This window comes from Pezoporus occidentalis, unplaced genomic scaffold (genome assembly GCF_034315485.1).
Source record: "Pezoporus occidentalis ecotype Australia unplaced genomic scaffold, CSIRO_AGI_Poc_V1 ctg235, whole genome shotgun sequence".
Lineage (NCBI taxonomy): Eukaryota > Metazoa > Chordata > Aves > Psittaciformes > Psittacidae > Pezoporus > Pezoporus occidentalis.
Genome location: NW_026914233.1, coordinates 450,296 through 478,164, shown reverse-complemented (window position 1 = coordinate 478,164; position 27,869 = coordinate 450,296). Strand labels below are relative to the sequence as shown.

Here is a 27,869-nt window from a genome sequence, read left to right as displayed (position 1 = left end):
AACTGGATGAGCTTAAGGTCCTTTCCAACCCCAACCACTCTACGATTCTATGCTTCTCTGATTCCATAAACCAAGAGGTCAGCTAGTCAATTCCAAATTCCACCCAGCAAGTCTACAGCTATATTCTTACAGCAGAGATTCGTGTAACTCACTTTTAAACATCTTCAGTGATGGAAATTTCACAATATTCATAGCTACTCCTTCACTCTCCTTATTTTGAGTTTGTGCTTATGTCTAACCTCAGTCTGCCTCTCTGCAATTCCAGTCTATACTTCTTTTTGCTCAGCATGGGGATGATTATTACCTTCCTCTCAGAAGCAGCCTTTAAGGATGTGAAGACCACTGGGATGTCTTCTTTAGCCTGAATAGCCCCACTTCCTTCAGCCCCTAAATGGCAGTGAATGTGAACATTCAAATTTCAGGAGCGCTGAAGAAGATAGAAAGACTTTAACCTTTGCACTGTATCTCATACATAGAATTTAGTTTGGGTTTTCACTTTTTCTTTAATTATTAAATAGAATATAGTGAAGAGGATTTCTCCGTTATAAAAACAGGGGTGGAAAGTGTATTTGCACAAAGAGTTTATAATGCTGCCCTTGGTTTTTGAGAGGAAGCTGTTAACAGTAAAACAAACAACTGTGTATTCAGAGCTGCAAGCCAGACTTCACATTCCTCCAAGAGATTTCCCTTGTGCAGTCTTTTAGCTTCACGGAATACAAGTTCATAAACATTTTCTTGTTCTAATCAGAGCCGTGGGAAGCCACAGGCCTCCCATGTTCTTTTGTATATCAAAGACATAAGGTTTGAGTCTCATTACACTGGTTAGGAACTACACGGTCTTATGAACAGGCAGAAGTATTTGTATACTGTGTACCAGAAATACACTTTTGTCTTGCTTACTTAAAGGTAAGACACTTCAGAGTTCATAAGCAGTGCCTGTTACATCGTGTATTTTCTTTGCTTCTTTTACTTTTCTCTGTTCTATTCAGATTTAAGCAAGGAAAAAAATACATGTTCTTAGTGATACCCTTGCAAATCCCTTCTGGTAGGAGAATTTACTTAACGTTTTGGGGAGGCACACTTAAAACTACTGAGGGAATGGGGAACCCCATGTAATAAGACTCACACAGTTCCTTCTGTTATACGTCTCCAGGAGATCAACTGATACCAGAGGAACTATGCTTTGTGTAAATGTATGCAGTATGGATGGGCTGATATTTTAGTTTCTTTTCAATTCACTCCTGGAAAGAATTTTGATTACTATTCTAAGAGGATACTGTGCTCTCTTAACTGTTCTGTACGTAGCGCCTCCTGGCAGTGCAATCCTCCAGCATCTATGTGCCTCAGTTCAGAGCTTCCTCTTCCCTAGAAAGAGTGACCAATAGCCCACAGCTTAAACAGGAGAAAACAAAGAAACAAAACAACTTTCAGGGACAATGGGAGCAGAAATAATGGCTCTTCAGGGAAGTAGCAATACTATCTGCCAAGGGTTTAAAGAAAAGGGAATGGAAATTCAGTTATCCAATGGACAAAACAGCCAAGTCAAATAACACTGACATCGCAATGCCTGTATCATCCTTTTGCACTGTTCCACTGATGCAACTCCATAGCAGTGTCACTCACGTACAGAATAAATCTGGAGCCATTATAAACCATAGGACAATCCCAGAATGCTGGGTCTGTCTCATGGTTGTGGAGATGGATGGTAACTCAATTAGAAATGCATAATGACATGTGCCAGTGGGATCTCTCCCTTTCTTATGTTCTTAACCAGAAATCATTTATCTAACTTCCAAACCAGCATTTACTTACAATTTCCCCCAAATATCTAAAACCGTTTATGGCATTATCAAAACTTGGTGTCTGTAATAGAATGAATTCAGTAAAATATAGATTACCAATAGAATATTATTAACAGCTTAGACAGATCAAACAATATTAAGCTTTCCAATACGTCAGCAAACGATGTTTCCAGGAAACTAAAATCAAACCAGCAGGGTGTAGATTTAGCTATTCTTTGCTTCACAAGGTGATAATGAAAGGAAAAAAATAAAGAAATGTCTTGAAAGTAATTTTGTTAGGCCATTACTGACAGGAGGTGAAGAAAGTGTTACGAAATCTATCAGAAATGAACAACCTAGCAATCAACGAGTGATAGTTGTTTGAAAAAGAGTAACTAAGGAACAGAGCTATGTGTCAAAAGAGGAAGACAAGCAAACAGAATATGGCACTGTATGAAAAGAACAAAATCCACTGCAGCCATGATTTTAGAACAGCATAGTTAAACCAAACCAGCTCCTTAACTGGCTTAGTAACGGACAGCAAGCACAAGAGATGCTGCAAACTTGACTTGGACAATTCCGTCTGGGTGCAAGTACAAAAGCTATACTTGCTATTCTTATGTATGTTCATAGACTTAAGAAAGCTTCTTTGACTCTCCAGTTGCTTATTCTCAGGATGAAAGAACTAAGATGTATTTGCAGTCTAATAGTTAAGTTGCACATACAGAGTTAGGAAATAGATAAAGCTCCATATTTACTTTTACCTTTCCAAGGTCAACAGATGACGAAATAAAGAATAAACTCTCTTTTTCTTTTCCTTCTTCCACCCAGTAACTTTCAACATTGGAAATAATGTTAGTCTGCACTGTTGGAAACTGTTGCCTCCCCTCACTTACAAAAATTGTCTTAACAGAGAAGGTAGCTTAGCTGGATGTACTTTTGGATGCACAAAAGCTGGACGGACCTTTTGCCATACTGTTCCTAGGTAAAGCTACTTTATTTTTTTAAAACCTACTTCATACAGATAAGGAAATTACAATTTCAATCTCTAAAGTATGGCAAAGTTTTATAGAACTATAAAGCAGGTGATCACAGAGGCAAAGTCCTTTCTAAGAGGAAGCGTTTCCAGCCAGCTGATAAAATTCTAATCTCCAGTTCACTAGCTGGAAGTCATTGCTACAAATCAGGTAAGTCCAAAAGAGCAAACATGGAAAGAGAGATATGAAATACTTTGAATATGAATATGAAATATCCTTGAATACCATGAAAAATAAACCATCAAGAATTTCTCTGTTTAACATTATGTAAAACTCAGAACTGAGAGGCAAGAGAAAAGGAGAAAAAAAACCCAAAAAGCTATGTGTAAAGAAGAGAAGAAATACCCCACTTTGATCTTTGTGGTCACTCAAGTCCTCTCTACAAAGATACTGACTTCTGGTGAAAGATGCTGAATTCCTATGGCCACAGCAATGAAAACATACAAAGAGAAAATGACTGAAGAGTTAATACTACAGGTATAGAGAAAACATTACATTGTTTTTTCACCCCTTCTCACAATGCTGAAAGAAGAACTGGATGCTGACTTTAACAAAACCCTTCTGGAGAGTAAATTTATATTGCCAGCAACCCTGAATACAGGACTGAAAACCACTAAATGTAATCTAAGTGTGGCCATGTGTTCTTCATGTCTGGTTGCAGTGATGATGTCCTGCATTTCTCAAGGTATGACTGGGTTTCCAATGATTCTCACACAAGTGAGAATCTACTGGAGGAATCTACTGCAACTACACTAGCCCAAAGTACAACGAATGGAAGAGAGCTTAACACTAGATGGCAATATGCCTTTGCAAGTTATTTCTCTGAGGTGCCTGTAGATAGAGGCAAATATTTTCCCAACTATTATACTATTTCTCAGTTCTTGTGGAGGTTTAGGCATACAGGTTTTATTTGGTTCGCATGAAAATAAACTTCCATGCTATTGCATTTTTCTCGCGGTTTGGCTTAAATCAAGTTCAGATGATATTCCGATCTAGAGCTGGCCCAACAGAAGGGATTCACTGTTTAGCTGAAAGTAAACTATGAATTATTCACTGTTCAGTGTGTGTGGAAAACATGTGCAGAATTACATGATGAACACTGACCAATTCTATCATGCTTGGTGAAATGTACATCAAAAGAAAGCTGAATTTGTGGGCTACCACCTTGCATCTACTGATACAAATCAGACCATGAAACTAAACATTTATCTCTTAAACTCAGGGCTCCTTTGGGTAACATTTTCCCCCACTACCTGAAGCATTAATCCTGGTTATTTATTTTGGGCTCCTGCCTAAGCATGTAGCCTCTACTGAAATCCAAGTCAGTTATGAAGGCAGAATATCCTGGATTATACTCCAGTTGTCCAAGGCACTTTGGCTGGCTTACCTGTGCTTAGTGCAGTGCTTTCACAAATTCCTTGGAAAGCCCAACATGTTCTAAATCGAACCTATAAACCCACACTTTTTAAAACTAAACCCGCATTATAATTATCAACTAAGTGGCTAATGAATGGTCGGTTGGTTGTTTCCAAAAATGATCAGTATCTGAAGGTAACATTAATCTGTCTCAGCAGCAGCAGCAGCAGCTCAAAAAGGCCTTGGCCAATACCTGCACACCTCCCTTCTACTGGCACTTCTTTTTATATGAAGATGGGTCCCTGAAGCTATTACCACTTTCACACACAACTTATTCTCCCACCAACTCAGTAAGAGATCCCAAAACAAAACAGCAGGTTAACTGCCAGTACCATTTTGCCCATACATCATTTTAGCTATTGCCCTCTGGATAGTCTGTCCCACATTTCTGCAAAAGGCACTTTTACACCTTTTGTGCTTTTTATGGATGTGTCTGAAGACAAATATGGACAACACAGGAATTATAGTAGGTAAGGGAGTGGGACATCTTTTCAGGCTACTTTGTAGAGGCAGATCAAAATACCTTACAGAACAAGCCCAATGTCACTTCTAAATTCAGTGGAAGTCTGCAAAACATCTCAATTTCTATCACCATGATACACGATATTTATTTTAGTCTAATTTAATGTGAGAGAAACTGGATATATGGCCTAAAGCAAAAACACAGTTGCTTCTAACAACCGTATTGACAGTCAACGAAAACTTCACTGATAAAGGTCACACTGGAAATGCCAAGAGAGCTTTGAAGTAATGCCACCGTGAAGCCTAGTTAGTATTAACAAGCGCGGTGCAGTGGCATAAAACCAAAGTCTTCCATTGCAACAGTTCGGACAGTTTCGTTCAGAAAATATTTAAATCAATCACCAGCTTCTCAAAACACACTTGATCAAAAACGATCTGCAATGTGCCATGAAAGGATGCTCACGTCCTAGCAGAAAATGCTTCACTAATCAAAATGAACAAGAGCAGAAATGACCAGAAAAGCCAAGAATCCAAAGAGACTGAAGGATGATAACAGCACAGAATGGAAAGAAGGATGGAGGGGATGCTAGTTCTGAAGTAAGCAGCTCATTTACTAATTCTTCACTCTTAATTGAGGATTTAAGTACCAAAAACTAAACTACATGGGTAGATGATGCTCATTACCAGCAAGATTCAATATTTATCAGCAATCGCTGGCTTGTGCTTGACCTCAGCTTGGGTTTGTATAAAGGACTTTTTGTTTCATTCCAATAGAAATAAAAACATTATCAAAAGAACATTTCTTGCCTCCCACATATTTGCATTTCAAATTTTGCAGCATTGTGCTAGGGCATGATCAGAAATCATTCCAGCTGAGCAGAACAATTGCTTTAATCGTAGTTATTGTAGCCTACCTCAAAGTTAAATATAATTATTAAAGTCTGAAGAAAGCAGCAACCCAAACCCCTCAGGTATCCTAATGTGCACATGGACAATAGCTTGATGCTTGATTACACACAGGGAGGTTGTTGTTTGGACTTATGTCAGCACCTGGATGAAACACTTCTGCTTTATGCCCAAGCTAGACAGCTGTGATGATGGCTGGCTGGAGGAAAATGTTCCTTTCCTCTAATACAAGAACTGTCTCACCTGCTGTCAAATTTAACATGACCCTCTCAGTCCCACACAACTCCTTAGTAAGTCTAAATGACTGCCTAGTGTCAGTGGTCTAAAGGTCTTTGTCTCCTACCAATTTGCTATAAACTTTAAGTGTTCCCTGCAGTGGCAGTCTGGTTATGTGGTACAACCATCCATCATACCCAAAACAAGGTTGCTGGAATGCATCCACAGAAAAAAGAATACAGGGCTTTTACACTGCCCAAAATTCAGGTTTGTGACTCACTGGTAGACTAAGACAATCACCACCACTCTGGAATAATGTCTGCTAAATCCCTGTGTTCTGATATTATAGTAATCATCTGTTAAGACACAACTACCAAGCTGCATGTTAATCTGGAACTCCTCCATGTCAGTCTTGCTTGGAGTCATTATTTCCATGATGACAAAGGTGAATCACATGGGACTGGAGAGAAAGCGCTCATGTTTGAGAAGAGGGAGCTTTGCAGTCCAGCAAAACTCCAGATGAAGATTGGATCTAGAATTTGATCTCTTTTTGTATCATCACTGGGAGCCAGCTTTTTAATAATGCTTTGTCAGAACAGGGAGAGGAAATTGATAGTAACATCCTCCTTTTCCTGTATATTTAAGCCCCTGTAAGCCAGTGCTACTCCATAGAAGATAAAGAGCTAATCCAACCCATATCAAATGAGGATGTGGAGCAGCAAATGCACATATCCAAAACACAGCCAAAAAAATGCAGAAGATCAGAAGGTGCTGAGAAAAACATCAGTGCAAGAACAGCTGTGTAACCCTCAAGGGAAATATATTTAGAACAAGTTCACCAGCGTCTGTGCAGTTACTTTATATTTGCATTAGTGTAATGAAGAAGCAGCTGGTTACTGTGCAAAACAAGTACTTTATTTCAGATGGACATCAGAAAGGCAATTGCCCAGAATACTGAATGGCCTAAGAACAACCACAGCCCTACTCCTTCCAAGCGACAGCAAGAACTTCATGCTCAGCTTTTCAGGGCCCTTGTTACCCCTGCAGATTCCTCTATTTGCAGGGTGCAGATGCTCCATTTTGTTCATCCTTCTGGCAAGTCTCAACCCAGCTCCTCAGGACAGCTGAACATGCCTCTCACTCGGTCTTAAAATGAACTGAAAGACTATTGCATGCCAGCACTGAAATCATTAACAGAAAGCGTGTATCTGATTGGGGCAGAATGCTTTTTGAGGTGGGGGTAATGTGTCCCTGAGGCACAGGCATGGTGACACAACATGCCTTTGTTTTCCTAACATAAAGGACCAAAGAAGTCTATGTTAAGCATTAGCCAAACAGAGGCAGCTGATACCTATCTATTTAGATACTAAGCAAGTGACTTGGAAATGTTCTGTTCTGTCTGTTAGTTCACCACACCTGAATGAATGATACCCTCACTTTTCTTTATTGTTTAATCCCAGTGTGCAAGCATGAGACCAACAGGTACACTGTAAACCAAAGGAAACAGTTGACTCTATTCAGGGACAGGCACAGCCCTGATCTGACTGGGGCTGAGAAAAGAAGACATGAAAAAGGCATGGAAGTGGACATGAACATCAAAACTGCAAAAGCCACAGTCATTATTTCAACACCACAGACTGGAATGAGTACCCCACTAAGGGACATTTCAGCAAGGGGAATGGAGGGGAGGCAGGGTTGAAGTCCTCCTATACCTACCTCCTTCTCCCCTCATTAATTCTACACTGCAGTCTTCTCCTAACATGCTTTTATCAGCATATCTTCAACTGATTCTGATCCTCCTCCACTGTCAATGAAGTAGCATCTCAAGCCACAAGGCCAATCCTACACTGTGTTTGAATACCAAGCAGATTTCACTTTACACTTACAAGCTGGGGAAGGGGGCTTTCTCCAAGCATCACAGCCTGGAGAAGATTCTCCATATTGCATTTTTGAGGTAGAGGGCTAAGTTTTGTCCATTGGATTACTAAGCTTTTAAACACAATAACAGCACTACCATGAAACTACTTTAAAGCACTGAAGGACTGTTAATGAAAACTTACAATCCCTAAACAATGTCAAAGGACCAGCAGCATTTCTTAGGACACTGACTTCTCAGATAGCACAATACAGGATGCAATACAAAGCTGTACTTTTACTTGTTTGAAAATAGCATGTTTATCACAATCTCATAAATATTTCACCAAGTTTATTGGTAAGATAAAGGCATATGATCTACACCTCATGTATTTTCCTTTCTACTCCCAAGGCAGTGAGGGAGGTTCATTTATTGCCTTTATCATTACCTCCTCCTCTTCCACCTTCCACTGTTGTTTTAACACAGGCTGCAGGCATATTAAAGAATCAGTTACCTTGACTTTGAAAGTAGCTGTAGTTTTCACACCTCTCACCACATGCAATGAGGGATTTCTGCAGGTATGAGTTAGCTGCCAAGAAAGCTCCATCTTCTGCTCTCTAGAGTTTTAGTCTCAGGAACACCAGTACATGGCACAGCACTGTTTCATTTTCCCTCTGTGACCTTCAAAAGAAGTAGAGTTAACCAACTTGATTTACTTTAAAATAACTCCAGTCTTTTATGCGCCACAGAACTAGCAGCACCAAGATCAAATCAAAGGAAGTAAGTATCAGATTTTACACTAATATTTTGCATCACCAAAGTAAGAGTAATTTCACCTTTCTTGTTAATCTCACAGAAAGGGTGAGGCAGTGGCTGCTTGAAAAGCTTCAAGTTGTACCTTTCAGCTCCTGTTGTAAATCTGCTGTCGCTACTAGACATACCTACGGTATCAGAAGAACCCAAATGGAGCCTTGTGATTCTGAGAAATCACTTCTTTTCCCTCAGCCATACAAGTTGGTCTCATTAAAAACTTAGCCTTGCAGAGCAGTGTCTTTTAGGAGCAGCATCTGGTGTCACATCCTGTAGAAACAGCACAACACCATAGTCTCTTCAAAGAGGCTTTTGAAGTATGACAGCCAGTGGAGGCAGGAGAACTTACCGGGTGTGAATAGCTTTAATCAGTTGACTCATATCTCCCCCAGGTCCCTCGGTTTTTAATTTCTCTCTCAATAAATGTGGGCAGCTCCCCATATCTTCTATTTCTGCATGAGTGTGTTAGACTTGTCAGGCACAAAAGCAGAAATGACAGATGCACCACCTCGCACCAGCAACGTCTGACCTCTGAATCTTTCATAGAGGAATCTCTTTAGCTCTGACAGATGGGAAAGATCTAGCATTGTTACTTTGGGGAAGTGATCCCTCTAGAGAAGCCTATATCTAATAATTATGAAGAGAAGGTTTGTTATTTGTGCTTGAGCTCTCTTGTGATTGTATAACCTTTTTGGGTAGCAACATGCCTTTTCTTTTTCAGTCATTTCTTCTGAATTCTGAAACACAGAGAGCTTTTGATCACTAAGAATCATCCTCAATTTTTACATATTAACAGGGCTTTCATTAACACATGAATGTGACTGAACATAGACCAATAAGCTTGTAACATCAATCCTGTCTCTTGCAACACCGTCTGAGCTAGACTTTTTTCTTCACTTAAGGTCTATCAAGGAAATGGCAGAAAGAACTCGATTTGTGCATTCTGTAACAACGTTTGCAGCAAGAGACATTATAAAACTACGACGTGTACCTAACTATGAAATTCTGGGGGATAGTTCTAGAGACATAGTCAATCAATTTCATCCATGTACCTTTATTTTCCTGCCCTGACTTTAGGCTTAACCCTGCTCCTGTGCAACAAAACATTCTGCAGACCACAGAAACCCAGGGGAAAATCCAGGGACCCTTTATAAAAGAACACTTGTCAGCACTGCTCCTTCTAGCTTTCTAGCACAATGTGTTCAGAGAAGACTCTCCTGGCACTAGGAAGGAGGATGGTTTACTAGTTCTTTTGCATACAGCAAAAGACAGCATATCTGCAGCATTTTCACTTTTGGGAAGGCTGACTGACCCATCCTAAATCCTAGGTTAAACAGTAGAAGGCAACTTCTAGTTCTTTACGTTCACCTGCCTTGGAAGTGCAAGGGGTAGGAATTAGAGGGCTCAGAGATTCCATGGCATGCTATACAAAGGACACAGAAATGAAATACAATTGCAAAATACACTTTTCATTTCACATATTCCCTGAAAAGCACTAACCCAAGAAGGGAAAGAAGAGAGAAGGGAAGCTCACAGCCCACTTTCAGACTTCACTGAGCACAACTGGCTCCTCCCCTCTTAGATGCATACGTACTGTATCACCACATCCAGGGACCTTAGTGTGCAAAGCAGCTGAAAGCTACCATCAGGATGAGAGCAAGGCAGCTGGTGTGTGGAATCTGGAGTCTGTGTTTCACGTTCTGCCTTTTCTGCATCTTTCTTCACCAAACGACAGCTAAAAGAAAACTGAAGTTTGTGTCTGTAGTAAGTAGATAGCTCACGGGCAAATAGAACTTGTCAAAACCTGTCACTTCCTGCTCTTCTTGTACCTCTGGGGGGGGCTTTCTGAATATTTGGCTCCTGCATATTCAAAATTCACTACTGCACTGTACAAAAAAATCCTCCATTTTCAATCAGATTCTATCATTTTGTCTCTTGTGCAGTCCTACATGAACTTCCCTTTCTGGATTGACAAAGAGAGCTTTTTTTTATAGCACTGAGAGGGGAATTACACAGGATTCCTTTTTGAGTTGTACAAGAGGATTGCATAACTAAATATCAACTGTGCAAACCCCCTCATTGCCTTGGACGGGTTTCCACTTTTCCGGTGGTTTCAATGGATTACCATGCAAACCAAATTTCACTCGCTGAAACCCAAACAAGGGCACAGTGGCACTGAATGAACACCACAGAGTCAGTGCTGGGAAACTGATGCTACTTGCAATGATTGTGCTGTACCATTTGTTTGCAAGAAGCCTGATTCTTGTTCTGAATGTCACACCAGCTTGCAAATCACTTCCATGCTCTTTGTGCTGCAGGTTTCCATTTTAGCTCTCTCTACATTGATTAAGAAGTAAAAAAACAAACCCATCTGGTGGTAAGATTTTAAAACGACAATCCATGTATCTACAGGAATTCTGCTGGGCAAGGCAAGGATTTGGTACAGGAATGAAAAATCTCCAAGTATCTTTATAGGCTGATCTGTATCTGAAGTGAAATTCCAGAACAGGTTCAATGTTTTCAGACTAACAGTTTAGTCTGCTATTTGGATTAGATGACACTTTTATCACCTCTGAATGCTGAAAAAGTCAACAAGTATTTTTTTAAGGCTAAGTTCTGACCAGAAAGTGTTTCACAGCAGCCAGGCACAGAAACTGTAGCTAGAGAAGTAGCTGGGTGTTTTTCCTTAGGGATTCCCAGTTAGTTCTATCAACATATTTCTGGAAAATTACTTACATGCTTCTGTTTGTTTCCTGTTTATTTAATGCTTTGGCCTATAGTTCCCTAAATATCTAAAATATATTTAAAATATATTAAGATATATCATGGGTTTTATATGCAAAATATAAATATGATATATATGCAATATATCAAGATATATCATGGGGGGGTTTATAGGCATGGTTTTTAACATGAAAAAAAAAAAAAGATGTTGAGCTACTTGCTTTTCAAATGTTAGGAAGAGTTACATTTGTCTAACTAAATCAAACAGGTATTATAGCTATCCAGACCCAAGAAAAGCACCATGAATATATTTAGCATCTGTCAGATACAGTACTCACTGTCATTGCATTCCTTGTGACTGCACTAATTACATTCATCATAAAGGATCCCATTAAAGCAAAGGGAATTCCATGTGTTTTCCAGGTATTTCGCCATGGTGACCATACCCCACAGGAGTTTTTTCCAACTGATAAGCACAGAGAAGCTGGAAGGCAGCAAGGATGTGGACAGCTTACCAAGGTGCGTTTGCTTACCTGGGCCAATACACTGAACTATTGGAATGTGGTCTGTTCATACTTGGCTCTTGGAATTTTGTTTTCACTTGGAAAAAGCTCATATTAAATTGTCATATACAGATCTCCAAAAGGACAGCCAAAGAACTTACTAAGAGGCTACAGCTATGAGCAGTCACGGATTTTAAATGGCATCGAGTCAGCGTGTTCTGGTCCAAGAGCAACATGTGTTGACCTGTGCTATTGCAGACTAGGGTCTTTGGGCAGGAGCCAGGCACTGGTGACCATCACAGCTCACCTGAGGCCAAACACATCAGTAGGATAAAGTGGTGGAAGTGCTCATAAACCATCCTCAGTCTCTGCTGAGCACTTCCTAGCTCACAAACTACTAAGATCAGTAATAGCTGAATCTTCTCTCATGTTATGCCAGGGGAAGTTTAAAGCCTTAGCTTTAGAGCTCAGCTATTTTAGTGGTGGAATACGGCAGAGCTGAGCTAGCACACAAGCATCAGCAGATGGTAGTAACTAGCAGCAGCAAAGGCAACTCCAGAGGCCAACTGCAGAAACTGTGTCTTTGCATTAACTGTAAGTAACTGCCTCCTCTTGTGAATGGAGCCAAGGGTGAACTCCTGTACTATCAGACTCTAAGGGAATACGTGGGCACTACATGCTTTGAACCCTACTTCTGCTCACTCCCACCGGTAGCACTCACTGTGTCTGTGCTTCATTCCCCCAGGATATGTTGTCTGGATGGAAAAATCCACTAGTTATTTGCCTAGGATTCTGGGAACCAGGCAGTCTAGCTGAAGAAGTGCCAGAAGTCTGGATGTCCCAGATAAATGGGTATTATGCATGTGTAGGCAGACTGTGAAGTGTGTGTCTCAGGCTGCTCTAGAATAAGTTCACTCACACACCTTATGTCCAGCACAGTGGCTTATGTTTCTCTCTCCTAGGGGAGCTAGTCATTTGCCAGGTCTCCAACAACCCAAACAGAACAAACTGCATGAGGGGTTTCTCTTCATCAACATTCTTAGGAGGCCAAACCGATCTTCAGTGCAAGGACAGGCCTGTTTCCTCTCACATCACCTCCCATGAAGAAACAGGAGTAACAGACCAGCTTCTTGTGCCCTAATTCAGCTGTGACTCACTCATTCCACAGACACACTATGCAAGTTCAGCACGACATGCCAACTTGCTCCAAGGCATGGAAGGTTTCAGTACTCAGGTGTCAGGATTTAACAACAGACATATAAGGCAAGTTGGGGCAGAAACCTATGCCAAGCATATGCCCTAGGAAAATGGATGCACAATTCCAGCAACAGAAAGAGGTGAGCACATACACACAGAGTGGGCCGTGTCTGACACTCTGGATAAAGCCCTGAGTAACTTAGTCTGACCTCATAGCTGACTCTGCTTTGAACAGGAGGTTGGACTAGAGACTTCCTGAGGTCCCTTTCAACTTGAACTATCCTATGATCCTATGACTTAGAAAAGGACTTCAGGAAGCAATGAGTAATCACTGTACTTGAGGTTCCAGTGCAGAGTAATGATTATTTCAGCAAAGTTGAATACGTTTCAATTTAGGTCAGGAAACCAAGTACAAGTAAAAAGATGACAATACTGAGGCCAGTACAGGGCTATTGCATGTGATTTTCATGTCATGTTTTTACAAAATTATGCTGGTAAGTTAGAAAATGTTCAGCAAAGAGCTACTAAAATGCTGAGTCTGGAAACCCCATTTTGCTATGAGAGTAGAGAACTGTCATCTATTTAGCTCAACACAAAGATTAAGTGACTTGATTCCATCTTATTATCTTACTAGGAATAAGATCTGTGATGGTATAGAATATGTCATTCCAAAGCCTAACAGGATCCAGTGGCTTAAAGATAGAGACATTGTTAGGCGAGAACCAAGAATCATATGTTTTAGGCTGTTGATACAATTACCCATTGCACAAAATACCTGAAGGCTTGGAGGGCTTTTACATGAAGTCTTCTATTTAAGATTTTCAATCTTGAGAAATAAGATCTTGCTCAAGCTACAGCTGTGGCCTCCATAGGGAGCTGCTGGCAATACTTTCTGTGATTCACATCCTGGACACATCTTCATGGACAGGTGGTTCCACTATGCAGACGGTGTTGAGACATCTATAAGCCTGCGTTAAGTCCCCCTGCCCCTCAGCCAGTCTTACTAGTTTGGGTAAGCATGCCTTCCACAGAGGAAAATGCAAAGCTGCATCAGGAAGGCATATCTTTCATTATCTGATACTGCAGACACAGCAACTTTACTGCTTTTTTCACCTGTCTTCTGTCCTCCTTCACTTTAGAAAGGAAAAAGGTCTCCATCAGAATAATATGAAAAATCATCTCAACTTGTGGTTGTAGAAGAAGATGCATAACGCACTTCTGGAACCTCTTACACTATTTTGTTACTTCCACAGCTTGGCATACAGCAACAGTACGAGCTTGGCCAGTACATGCGGAGGAGATACTCTTATTTCCTGAGTGTTGCATACAAGCAGCGTGAGGCAAGTACTGTATCTGGGAGGAAGGATGTTTTTCATGGATATTAATGGAACTTCCTGAACGCATGAGAGTCTGAAGCTGATGGTGGTCAAGAAAACGTAATACCCATTGAATCCAATGTCGTTCCAAAGTATTTCTGAAACTGTGGCTCAACTTTAACTCAGGCTGCTGGTTAACTCAAAAACACCATGTGAAAGCTTTTTAGGCTGTACATCAGGCTCAGATGCCTCAGTGTTTCCCGGCACTGAGCATACTGGATATCTCCAATGCTATACTTCCATATGGAGTGCAGATACAGCTGAGTTTTCATTTAGGGTCCAGCAGTCCAGAGCATACACATTGTGCCAAAGCCTACGTGTTCAAATGGAGTGAGTCCTACTGCTTTTCGCTAGGACTTCTAAGGGAAATGCTACCATGTTGCAGGTTCCTTGTCCAACAAGATTTTATTCCAAGGCCTTGTTCCAGCTTCACTCTTTCTCCCTCCTTCTTCCTTATCGTTTCTTTCACTCCACTCCACTTTAATGACAGCTTTCTCAGCGTAGTACCTGTCCCTTCCTTTCCTACCAAGAGAAAAAACCCAAAACAAAACAGGAAAAATGACCTTCAACAACTTCTATTATTTTTTCCTTGCTTCAGATTTATGTTCAAAGCACTGATTGTGATTACACACTTACGAGTGCTCAGGCAAGTCTTGCCGGGCTGTACCCACCAACACAGGACCAGATTTGGAACCCTGGAATCCTTTGGCAGCCAATTCCAGTCCACACGGTGCCACTGTCACATGATAGGGTGAGTAAAAACTTGCAGGGGCAGGGGCATTTGCTTGCCTTTAATCATTAGTAAAATGCCTAGGATATGAGCTGAAGGGGCAGGACAAAGGGCATGGTAAAGGAAATGAAAAGTATGTAACGTTACAGGCATTGTGCAGAAAGGCCAAAGAAGCTGAGTAGAAATATTGAGAGTTTCTACAGAGACCTGGAGTTAACACAGAATGAAGAAAAGCAGAAGTCCTAGGTACAGAGAAAAAGAATTAACCTATAATGTGAATAAACACTGACAGAAGTAGATTTATCACAAACGTGACTTTCTTTGTGGGAGAACAGAAGCACTGCTCTCACTAGTGCTTCAACGTTTCTTAATCCACAGCCAACCACGAAAAGACAAAACCATTATTTGGGGACTCTCACTGCTGTGAGAATTGAGTCAGAGGACTGTTTTTCATGCGCTTGGAAGGTCAGCACCTGCACTTTGAGGGCTGGTAGAAAAAGTAAAAGGGAAAAGGAAGGAGGACTCAGAGCTTTAAGAACATAAGTTCACAGGGCAATGTATTTATTCATCTCTCTTCCTCAACTCCTCACCTTGGAGCTATAAGGAACTGTGTGGATAGCAGCTCTGTAACTGCATAAACTCGTCCTAGAGCGGAAAGCTGGGCAGCTGAGTGGAGCTGGAGTTTCCCATTTGTGGAAAACCCATGGTAAAAAGCTAGGAAAGATGAGGAGTGTACAAAGTAAGTCCCAGTTTGAGAGAGGAGGTTTGCACATGTGATCCAAGACAAATTGTGTGGGCTTACAAGTCTAGCAAACTCAGCCTGTGATGATAAGTGAATCATTTTAAATAGGCTATGAAGCAATGGTTCTCACCTTGGGGTGATGAAAGCATGAAGACAGAGGATATGGAGACACGTCTTCCTGTTCATGCACACAGCTGGCATAGAGTCAGGAGCTCCTTTTGACACTGGTACAGATGGTGGTACCCCAGCAGACACTCCAGCATACACGTGGCCGATATCAACACCTCTAGCAAATTCAGCAAACAGGTGCTGCACCTTAGTCACATCTAGGGGAGCAAGTAAATTTATTCAAACAAATCCTAAAGTCGTGAATACATACATGTTTTTCACACTTTGTTCAACTATATTTATCTTTACTACATACACAGGCTGCGTTTGAGACCACGTATATCCTGCTATCCAAAACAACTATCTCGCATTGATTTGCAGTCATGCCTGTCCATGAACCTCTGGGTTTAATTCAGAAATAATTTCCTACTTTCTGGAATAGGTAAATTCTATTTCTAAAAAGACTGAGGAACTGCTGGGAAGCTTTCCAAGCCAATTATCCCTTCAGGGCTCTCAAGTTCTTGCTGAAGTTCTTTTAACTGTGGAACTATATAGAACTTTGTTACTGGAAAAAGGGCAAAAAGTGTATTATAGAAGAACAGTGAGAGTATCCCAGTGTCAAATTTTGTTTTAACTTTTGCTTAAATTGTAACATTAAAAGCTTCAAACAAGAATAAACTCAGTTTAGCTGAGATAAATGAATTAACAAAGTCTGAAGTAATCCTAGTCGCATGTAACCTTTAACCTTCATATGTCCTGAATTAAAGAAAGACAAAACTGAGTTATAGAAACTTCACGAGTTTCCACAATTTAGCTGAACTAAATGAAGCTGTGGTAAGGCCACTAAGTACAGCTGAGTATGCACAAAGACTCCTATTGCAGTCCAGCCACTCTGGGTAATTTGTTAGTAAAAGGTGACGATGTGTTTAAATGAGGATGGAACACAAGGAGTGACATCATCCCTGGGGAAGCCAAGCACAAAGCAGTTCACGAGGGCTTGTGCTAGCGTTCTGTCAAGGAACACATGTCATCTTGTGTAAATGAACCTTTTAACTTTGAACTACTGCAGCTGTTACTCCTCTGAACATTCAAAGCTTAGTTTGTAAGTAGTCATCAGTATGACTCTTACAGTCCTCAAGATGAATATCCTTGAAAACGACATTCCCAAATTATTCTTCAGCTTGTCTCAACTAGTGCAGCCAATCATAACAACAACCCTGCAAGGGCACACTGGACTGCAGAACAAGAAGCACCTTGCCTAACTAGTGTTCTGCAATTTTTGTTTCAGTTGCTCTACTTCCCTTTCTCACACTGTCCAAAATACAACGAGCTTCTGAGAGAAACCTTTGCAACACGGGATTTCCAAAGGCAACTTAAGCAGTACAGGGTAAAGTATTTTCAGTTCTGGAAATCAAATGTACCATTTCTGTCAACATTGTCTAACAGGTAGGTTTAAATAATGGCAGTCAATAAGTGCTCCTTCAGATCTCTAATCTTCACACTGAGTGTAGACAGCATACCAAAAACCTATTACAACATTCTGGATCCATCTGGACCGGGCTCTTCTCATCAGTTTAAAATTGCAAGTCATGGCAAGGAGAAACTACTGACTACCTTGCAACAAAAGAGCCCGTGTACCTTCCAGGAGAGCAGACAAAACAAAAACTCTGATCAAATCAGTGCCAATACCTCGCTCTGTTTACTCCAAAGTAAAGCAACTCCTCTGACGTCTCTGTCTCTATAACTCCGTTCAGATTCCTCTTTCACCACAAAATGCTCACAGCTCGATACTCCAGATTTTCTGTTAACAGCCTCAGTGCTCTCCTCAAGTACCTGTTCATGTTTCACACCCAAAGTCTTCACTCAGGTTCTCACATTTTGTTCTTGCCTCTCTAAGGTATCCCTTTCCTTCCCTCCTCCACCATCAGAATCATCATGCGTATGTAACCACTTGTCTGCTCTGCTGTAAACTTCTTCATGAGTTTATTCAAAATGACACTATCAAACTCACCCAATTTCGTATAATCTTTAACCACTGACCTCAGCCATCCCTCTGTGGCTCCGCATCTGGGTCTTGTATGCAAATGAATCACAATTCCCAGTTTTATGAAACTTACATTATATCTCCCTTCTGCTGAATACAAACATCATCACGGTTCTCTGTGTCACACTTCCTCTAAGCACTTTCTGGATTTACACCAGACTTCCTCAGATACCTGTGTCCCTTCTATTCAACCCTCTTCCAAACATTTCCACCCAGCATAAACCACCACCACACTTCAAATCTGAACTCAGATAACCAAGCTTGCCTAGAAGGACAGGCCAAATTCTCTCACTAATAGGTAATGAATGGCTCATTGCTTAAGTGTGAAGACTATCTTGTTTCTAAAAATTGCTGTGTACTAGTATGGCAGTGTGTGGAAACGATGTAAAGAGGACCTGTGCACTACAAGTTTGCTTTATTGTATTCCAGCCATTTCTGAAGTTTTTAGCCACCCATACAGGTTACCCATTGAAGAAGTTGAACACTGAAAGAATCTGGAAGCTCTCTGACACTTTACAACATGAGGTAAATAATATAAAGAAAATTCTCAAGGTCCAATAGATATCCTTGTGCTTCCTCAAAACTGGGATTTTTAGCTCTTAATTCTATTGTATTGATATCCATAGAGGGTAGGTCTATGCTTCCAAACTTTTCAAACCACAGACTGCTTTTGGCTTCTTCAGAAACCCTCACCTAACACCAAACTTCCAACTGAAAATCCTGTAAAGACACTATGACTGTGTGAGGCTCTGGGTTGTCCACCACTATAAGGAACACAAACTGATAGCCTATTGAATTCAAGATCCTATCAGTGACTACATATGAAGAATTAGGCAAAAGCATACCTTAAGATAAAATGGGTCTTGTTTCTCCTCCAAAGCCCATCACAGAGATCCACACGAATAAAATATGGAACACAGGAATAAAACAAGCATGCTTCCACAAAGATATTGCATAGGCAAGAGAAGTCATTCTTTGCATACGGACAGGAGTGGTCATGAATTAAGCAGACATTGGAATGACACAATTGTTTGTGAAAGTTTGGAGCCTTTTCTAAGCAAAGGAACCAGGCACATCCCACAGAAGCATGCATTTTTATAACAAACAGGGTGCTGTGGAGCCCAACTGTTATCTGGATCCCACAGCCTGGTACCTCTGAGTGGGATTGCAAAAACCTGAGTGCCCTTAATGTAACAACAAGCCCCGCTTCCTGTCACTTCAAAGTGTAGATTTATCTCAGGTGGAGCAAGTGAAAACAGCTGTGTCTTCTGTTAAGAAGTTATTGTTGCAGACAGCTTTCATTACAAATGCTTTCATGCATAATTCTTTTAACATTTAATATTAATGATTAGTACTGGGATATCCCCTAGAAAACTAAGGCAGTTTTAAGGTGGATTTCACAAGCAACGTGAAATACTTTGGTGTGATCATAATGAGTTTACCTTTTGCCCTGCAGTTTCTGCAAAGGTCCGGCTTTGGCGAAAGCGGTCGTGAATGGAATGTCAGCAAGGGCCTTAAGCTACATGAAATGTTAACAGGTTGGGACATCTCACTAATTTCAGTGAGATCACCCTTCCATGGTTTTTAAATGCAGGATAGCTCAGGACCACAACGTTTTATTTCAATTGTTATGTCATACTGAGAATCCTGTGTCACCAGAGAGATGTGCAAAATCCACAGCTGCCATCAGGGATCCAGCTAAATGCTGCAAGACAAAATAATTAACTGGGTTTTTTTTTTTCCTTCTAGTGTTAAATTTGATGAGCTTTGGTCTTTCATACTACTCAGTGAAGACTGGGGGTATCAGTTAAGACAGCTGCCAGAAAGGTCACTCTCACCCTTTCAAGCATACAAAAAGAGCTTTCTTACATAGATTTTTAAATACAACTCATGAAACTACAGGAGCATGCATCTCTCTGTATTTGTTACTTTTGGCTAAGTGTCATCTGACTTTCAGGTACCTTGGAGACTGAGGTGCCTGCGGGCCTACAGCACTGTCTTAAATAGCAAGTCACAGGACACAAATCACATTTGCTAAAGGAGAAAGTGAGACATTGTGACCTGAGCTGGTTTAACCGAACATTTTCTATTGTTTCACTTGTTTAAACAAACCCTTCAAGTAGCTGGCATTTTCCTTAGAAGTCATTGTTACAAGAACACTCCCTTTGGGGAAATCAGTCCAATGGTTACCCCGCACTAAAGGAGAGATACCAACCTTGCTTAAACAGGAATCCAGGGTATAAGTGAAACCAGGAGAGCTGGGTGTATCTTCCCCTCTTGCAGCAGTGACCATTAATGTATCTTGGGCTGCATCCCCAAGGAAAGACTAATCCATCCCGCTTTAGCCTGAGGACTACAGCAGTATCCAACAGAGCTGGTATGAGTAGGTATGAATTCCATCTATCTAGCTAATCCCTATGCATATACCTCATATTCCAGTATGCCTGAATTATACCTATACATATTCCTAATTCATCTCTGGATCTCAACTGCCAGCCCTTAAAATTCTGGCATGTATATAGGATTTGATTCAGTAAGCATCTCATTATATATCCCAGTAGATGGCTGAAAGAGTCACCAAGTGAACTTTTTTTGCACTAGACAACTGCATTAGCAATTGGCATAAATAATGCCCGTTGCTTTTTGCATGTTCTTTACTATTATTTTTCCTCTTGCTGTTGAACACTGCCCTTCAAAGTTGTTTTCAGCAGCGTGATGCCATAGACCGGAATTCTACAGCTGTCTAAATGCAAAATACAGTCATTATTAAGTGTTACATGACTGAAATACTCAGAATTTACTCTGACAAGCATTTTGTACCAGAACAAACAAGAGTTAGCAGCAGGAATCAATAAGAAAATCACCATGTTTTCTCTCTTCGCTACAGGATATTAACAATTACACTGTACCTGTTTGGGCTACTCATGGTGTCAGGACCAAGCTAACAAAGCTCTCAGAATTGTTGCTGCACGCGGAATTTGGGTTCCACAAACAAATACAGAAATCACGTTTGCAGGGAGGTAAGCTGTATTCTTACCCCATTTAAAACCTACAACAGAATGGAAAAGAAGGATATATAATAAACATTGACACCAGTTCTGTAGTAAAACTGCAAAAGATGCCATGATGTGGATATTGGTGGTGAGGATATGAATCATGAATGTCTTAATGCAACATTATAAAGGAGATACCGTATTGATCACACTGTATAAGAAACCCAAAGTAATATGCAGGTTCTTGCTGAACTGAATGAAGTCTGAATTTAATGTAAGCCACCAAGCTTAACTTACTTAAGAAAGTATTACTTGTATAATCTCCAGGATGTAACTTCTGTTGCCTGATTGTCTTCATATTCCATTACTGAAAGTACTAAAATGAGATTATTTAACTGCTTCTAAACTTTATTCTGCTCAGCAAATTGTAGCCGAAATTTAGAATAGTTTATACCTTCTCTAATCACTCATTCTCCTCCACTCATTCACTGTTACTTGGTTTTGTTTCATATGGACACTGTACAGTCAGGAAGCATGGATCAATTCGTTTGCTTTTTTGGAGCTCCAACCTACAAAGCCAAGTACAAAGTTCAAACCTCTGCTCTTGCTTTACAACAACTGCTGTTAAAAAATGCATCAGTAGCTGAAGACAACATGTGTCTTATTCTGCTAGCATGGGCAGTTCTTAGTTTAGGATTTTAATTTGTCAAGATTCCAACCTTATGCTAACATACTAGCACAGGCATTGATTTAATTCATGGTTTTAGTAGTTAACATTAACAAAACACAGACAACCACATAATTCAAGAAGGCCCAGCGTCCAGTGGATATGCTCTTTCTCTGGAAATCATGAAGCCCATGGAGTTACACACAAAAGAGGGTAGAATGATTCATTACTGTGCTCTTCTTGCACTGTTCTGCTGGCACATAGCAGCTTTGAATTCACTGTTTGAAGCTGTTGAGGCTGTTACGGGTCCCCAAAACTTTTGACATAGAAGTAAAATAGGCCTGCTGTTCACATAAAAGGTAGTTATCAGAATTAACCAAGGCACTCTGCACAAATCACCTGTAAAGTCAATTGAATAAATCTGGTGCGTTTAAAGGCAGATTGTGCTAAACCAGCAACAAGTGATACAGATGTTACCATGAGCATTCCTCTGATTTTCACTGCTTCCCCATTTTGTTGCAGGTATTCTGTTAAAAAATATTCTAAAGCATATCTCAGATGCTAGAAAGCCTTCACACCAGCAAAAAATGGTTATGTATTCTGCGGTGAGTCCCTTCTGTTTCTTTTATGCTCTTTTTCTGCAGTTATTAAATGCAGTGAAAGCCATGAAATTTTATTTCCTTCATGAAATACCGCTACAAGCACTTTTTATTTGGTTAACCTTCAATATAATTGGATTATTTTCAGTCTGTAATGAACAGATCCTACTTTGAAACCTGCAGCATTCCATTTTTCACCTGATGCCACGGCATGTTTCATTGTAATATTGTTTTGATCAAGCAGAGAACTGGAGAAAACCATGACTCATGTTTTGTGGAACCATGCCTTATTTTACTGAAATTCTATCACAAAGATACTTCAGAAACAAACCCCTGCTTCCTGCATCTTTTTCAGACAAGAGAAACGAAGTTCAAGTAGTTATTTTAGAAGGTCTATGAAGGCAGCTACTCAACTGTTCTGTTTAGAATGTGCAAATGCTGTCACTGGAGAATGAAATTGTTGGGTTGCTCTTGGTAAAAAGCTCCTATTTATAAACAGCAGTTAGATTATGACCTATCAGGTGTATACCAGCCAAAGAGCTAACTAATCTGATTTAAAATACTCTTTATTTAACATGCAAAGCCACTAGTTCTTTTTAGAAGTTTTTATAGCTCCTACTAACCTCAATAAGAAGTACAAGTGACTAAGACTTCTTTGATATTTAGAGATGTGCATATTTTACACATGTAGCATCTCAGTTCGTACAGCCACCATAGAACTGCTTAATGTTGCAGAGGGCAAGTATTAATGAGGCCCCATCAATAATGTTAAGTGGACAGATAACAGATAGTGTGCTGAACATATTGTTAGGTAATAGGTACATGCAAGCATTTTCAATAGGCCTTTAATGAAAGGTTTCTTCTATTTACAGCATGCAGCCACCATTGCTGCCTTACAGATGGCACTCAATGTCTTCAATGGGAAACTGCCTCCTTACAGTGCCTGTCACTTTTTTGAACTTTACCAGGAAAAAAATGGGCAAGTATCTGCATGCTGGACTGAGAACTTACCATCTTCCTAAAAAGCAATACCCCAGATGACTTGAACTGGATGCAACAAGGCTCACTATGCACAAAAAGATTATAGATTTATTGGAATTATTACAATTTGACTCAATTTAGCAGCTATTGATAGTAGCGGAATCACAGCACTGCAGCCTGAACACCCTCTATATATTAGTTCATTACAGTAATGAGAGGTTTTACTCTACTCTTTGTATCTATTTAACTCCTCGATTCTCTCCCAAGCAGACAAATGACATGCAAGTTGCTGTGGACCATCTATTGTTTAAAAGATCCCCTCAGAGTACTAATGGCACATATTAACAGCCAGAAAAATTAGCTGGCTACAAGTTTGTCCCGAAGTACTACCCCTACATCCTGGAAAGTCGGAGTGGTTCTGCATACCTAACTTTTGACCCTTCTGTATCTTGGAACAGGCAATACACCATAGAAATGTACTATCGGAATAATACTCAGAGAGATCCTCACCCCCTCACTCTCCCTGGCTGCAGATTCCGCTGTCCACTGGAGAGATTCACTCAGTTGGTCGCCCCAGTCCTGGTACACTACTGGACAAGAGAATGTAGGATGTAGGACATAAAACGAGGTAAGTTAAGTGCTCTAGGGACATGTAGCCAAATGTAAAGTCAGGATTACGCCTTCTGCCAAGAGCTCACTTGAGGTAACAAGCATTTTCATAAGGGTCTGGTATGAAATTAAAAATGTGCAGGTCCACTAAGACAGAATTGTACCCACTGGCCATAATTTCTACTCCATTGACACATTCATCCATTCCAGCCCAACTTTCTGCTGAAATAGAAGCTGATAAACAACATTATGCATTCCCTTGATTGCAGGAGACATTCAGAGATCAAAACAGATGAATACTGAATAGTATACCCAATCGGTACTTACCAGAATGTCAAACATATACAGACACACATTGGCATACTAACACATCCCCTGGTAGGTTGTCTCTATCTCAATATTAGGATGTCTGACTTTCCGTTTTGACCACTGATGATATTTACATTTGCAGAAAGCGGGAACACGAAGGCAGATAATTACATTCTCTCTGTTGTAGCTAGCTCTATATTCCTTAAGGGAGATGAAAAGCATACAGGCCCCAGGCTTCAAAAGTGTCCCCACTTTTTTTGATGATCAAATGTTCGACCTAATGTTATAAAATACCATATGGCTTTCTGAATCACTGAGCTTAAGAAGAATTTGAAATGCTAGCGATCAGAAGAATGCAGGCAAGCCAACTCGCCTGCTTACAAATCATTTCCAGTTCAATGTCTGCAATCCATGAACACACTGGAAACAGTTCAGTCAGAATGAATGAAAAATGAGCAACTAAATGATTCACTAAATACATTTCTTCACTATATTTACTGCTCACAAATTCTCAGGAGACCTATCAGGAAATGACCACATTTAATTGCAAAAGGTGATTAATTCCTGAGGGGAAGGAGGAGGTTGGTTCTAATGACTTTTTTTTTTTGGCCAAGCAACTAATTTAGCCATGGAAGACAATGGTAAGTATTTAATGTTCATACTGCAGTACTTAGTAATCTAAGTTTTGTGGAAATCAGTTCCCTTCCTTCACAAAGCAAACTGTTAAACTGACACAGTAATTAAGTAAAAAAAAAATAAACATATCATCAAAATTTGGCATGAATAAAGATAGAAATATTTAGCCTTTTAAGCTAAAAAAAAAGGCTGTGCACTGTTTCAGTTCTCAAATTCTGCTTAAGTAGAAGTTAGATGGTGTTCAGGCAATTTACACCAAGTCCAGCATCACTGCTCACAACTGCCTTCATTAGTAATCAAACAATATTTGCCTTGGGTGACATGGTCTAGTGTGAGGCATCCCTGCCCATGGCAAGGGGGTTGGAACTGGATGATCTTAAGGTCCTTTCCAACCCAAACCAGTCTGGGATTCTGTGATATCAAAATCTGACACTTTCCCCAATTTTATCATGGTTCAGAATGGTTCCATTTCAGTAACTGTTGGGGCCAGATCCCAATTCTGGGGCTCATAACTCTCCTCCTGCAGGCAGAAGCTGTAAACTCTCTGCTATGCATGAGCGGCACTTGAGGAAATTCCAAGGCACACAGCCCCAGAGCCTGCACAGCACAGCCCGCTAGCAGAGCTGAACCACCGGGTATTGCCAATGCTCAATGACTGCAGATAGGCTGGAACAGCTGATCTTTAACACCATGGAGCTGAACTGAACTGAAAAGTGATGCAGAGTTTATAGGTCACGTTTGCACCAAATACACACGCTGATTTCAGCTGTTGTCATCTTTGTCAATAATAATCTCAAATATTGTCCTTTGCTAAAGCACATGTTAATACTTGGATTATACATGCCTCAGAGCATTTGATTAACAGAAGCCCATAAATGTGATTCTTCTTAATGAAATCAGTGAAGTTACAGCACTAACATAGCTATTCTACATGGAGATACCATTTCCCAAACTGAGCTGTTCCCAGAAAATGCTGAATTGAAGCTTCATGGAGATGACTTATATGTGCAGTACATGAAAATACAGAGGTTAGGCAAGCATTGCTATTACAGGTCACACAAGAGAATAGCAGTATAAATCAGAACCAAGTTCCTCCACATGACAGTGACCACAGTGTGGAACACAGGAAGTGAAGGCAGCTCAGCTTATTTGGCAAGGAGATCCCTCTGTGCTCTTTTGGCTGCTCAGGAAGGTTTTGATGTGGACTGTCTCACCGTTTCAACAGACTTTTCCTAATTCCATCAAAATGGGAGCAAATTTGTTAACACTTCTGAACTTAAGCTGAGCCATGCACTTCTTGAGGTGCTGCTAAACAGATTTGCCATGGTTTTGGAGAATGAGGCCATTTGCTATGAATGATTCTTTCTTTTTGTCTTACTTTTAGGTGTTCCCTCCATGGTTTTCAGTGTGATTAGCTTCATGAAACATCTCCTCCCACACTGTGACGTGACAACAGTCTAACATTTCTCATTAACTTCCATCACATGACAAAGAGTCTCCTGATGTCCATCAAAGGAAAACATGCTAAAATTGTAAGAAGTGGTGATTTATCCTTCATGAACATTCACTTCATTTTATCAAGTGGTAAAACCTAAATGCAGTACAAAACCAGAGTACTATTTCAACATCTCTTGATTCCAAAAGGACTTTGGCAGGACTAATTCAAGAATGTAAAAGTGTTATGAAGGACTATAGCCTTAAATTTCAGCAAAATTGGAAAATACCTCTAAAGGAGTGTTGCTCTCGTTCAAAGAATGAGACAAGAACTTCCAGAACTCGTGAGGGAAGCAGCGCTTCAAAAGAAGTTTCCAAAAGGAGGAGTCATCCCAGTGTATTTGTGCTTTATTTTATTCAAGAAGTAATGAAGTATTTCACACAAACATATCTCAGAAGCTACAAAAATTAGGATAATGGCTGTTTACTTAGCTAAGAAATGTCTTTTTTCTCTTATACATGCACAAATACCCCACCTCTACACAAAAGGAAGGTGAGACTTCCAGAAAGAATAGGCCATGGCTCTAGACTTAAGAGAAGCCTATAAACAGCCAGGATGGCTACCATGAAGACCTGGCAGGCAACTGTCTAATCCGACAAGGCTTTCCAATATTGAGCCATTTTACCTCTTTCCAAAAAGACAGCAAGGCCAAGTGTTAATTTTGAAAGAAAAACCATTTCTGGTTTCAAAAACCTTTTCAAACACCTTCTTTTTGTTATGTTACCTTGATTGTATACCCTGATCTGATCATATAAGGTCTGTTCTTCAGGAAAGACTGTCAGCCCATGCTGTTCTTGATGTGAACAAAAGGTGGATCATAATGATCAGATGCAACTACCTTCTGAAAACAGTGGAGATTTCTTTGCTTGCAGAACTAGGCTTTCTGACTTTTTGTTTTCTCACAGTGGACAGGACTTTTTCCAACAATCTGGTTGCTCTCAGGTCATTTCGAAGAGTAACAGATGACATGCAGAAAATTTTGCCATTTTAGACTCTTTCCCTTGGACCAGGCTTCTAAAATGGATGTCAAGCCTATGAAATGTATATCCCTTTTGAGAAATACAGCATAGGCAGATAACTGCTATCCCATAAGCTACAAAAGAATCAAAAGATCCCCTTCTCCTTCAGCAAGAACTCAAGTTTCAGAATTCTCACTGTAAAACTCTTCTCAGCAGGACCCAGCAACAAATCCTGTGCTTCCTAAGCCAGCGTAAGAAACACAGTTCAACCAGAAGAGCTATAGCCAGATTTCACAGCAAAGAAATTGTAACACATAGATAAAAATGAATTATTCCCTCTAGTGAAAAAATGCAAGCACTTTTACCGTAGCATCCAAACAAGGATAAAATGTTTTCCAACTGCATGAAACAATCAGTTCTAGCTCTTTCTTAATACACATTAAAACAAGCTTGTTTTTTCCATATTACCTTAACGCCCATAATGGGCACCAGCAGAAAGCCTTCCTAGCTCTGGCAGCCCTCATAGGACAGGTAGTGCAAGCCATTTAAATGCTTCATCTCAAACCCATGCAGCTGATTATCACTCCTCCTGTAACAAGAAGTAATCCAAATAAAAATTGATGAAAGAAAGCAAATAGAGAGGAGAGTTTAAGATTTTATCTTTATTGCTATTAGGCTTCTATTAAGATTGTAGACTTGGCTGCCAGAAACAAA

At 40.2% G+C, this 27,869-nt stretch overlaps 1 protein-coding gene and 2 long non-coding RNA genes across 3 annotated transcripts; 1 reads left to right on the top strand and 2 right to left on the bottom strand.

Moving 5' to 3' along the window:
- LOC134165244 (uncharacterized) lies at window positions 1-10,151 on the bottom strand. The gene is made up of 4 exons (XR_009965447.1): window positions 10,074-10,151; window positions 9,171-9,220; window positions 8,188-8,354; window positions 1-427 (listed from the first exon to the last, which is right to left on the bottom strand). It is a non-coding gene; the product is annotated as an uncharacterized LOC134165244 (long non-coding RNA).
- Window positions 10,134-26,240, top strand: LOC134165242 (prostatic acid phosphatase-like). The gene is made up of 11 exons (XM_062621818.1): window positions 10,134-10,247; window positions 11,631-11,726; window positions 14,161-14,247; window positions 14,882-15,034; window positions 17,152-17,250; window positions 18,337-18,432; window positions 20,795-20,927; window positions 22,090-22,172; window positions 23,039-23,145; window positions 23,606-23,775; window positions 26,086-26,240. The coding sequence occupies exons 1-10, from the start codon at window positions 10,134-10,136 to the stop codon at window positions 23,760-23,762; spliced, it is 1,125 nt and encodes a 374-aa protein (XP_062477802.1). The 3' UTR covers window positions 23,763-23,775; window positions 26,086-26,240.
- On the bottom strand, window positions 13,849-26,182 carry LOC134165243 (uncharacterized). Its single transcript, XR_009965446.1, has 4 exons — window positions 26,080-26,182; window positions 20,817-20,956; window positions 15,886-16,081; window positions 13,849-14,805 (listed from the first exon to the last, which is right to left on the bottom strand). It is a non-coding gene; the product is annotated as an uncharacterized LOC134165243 (long non-coding RNA).
- Window positions 26,241-27,869: the final 1,629 nt, after the last annotated feature.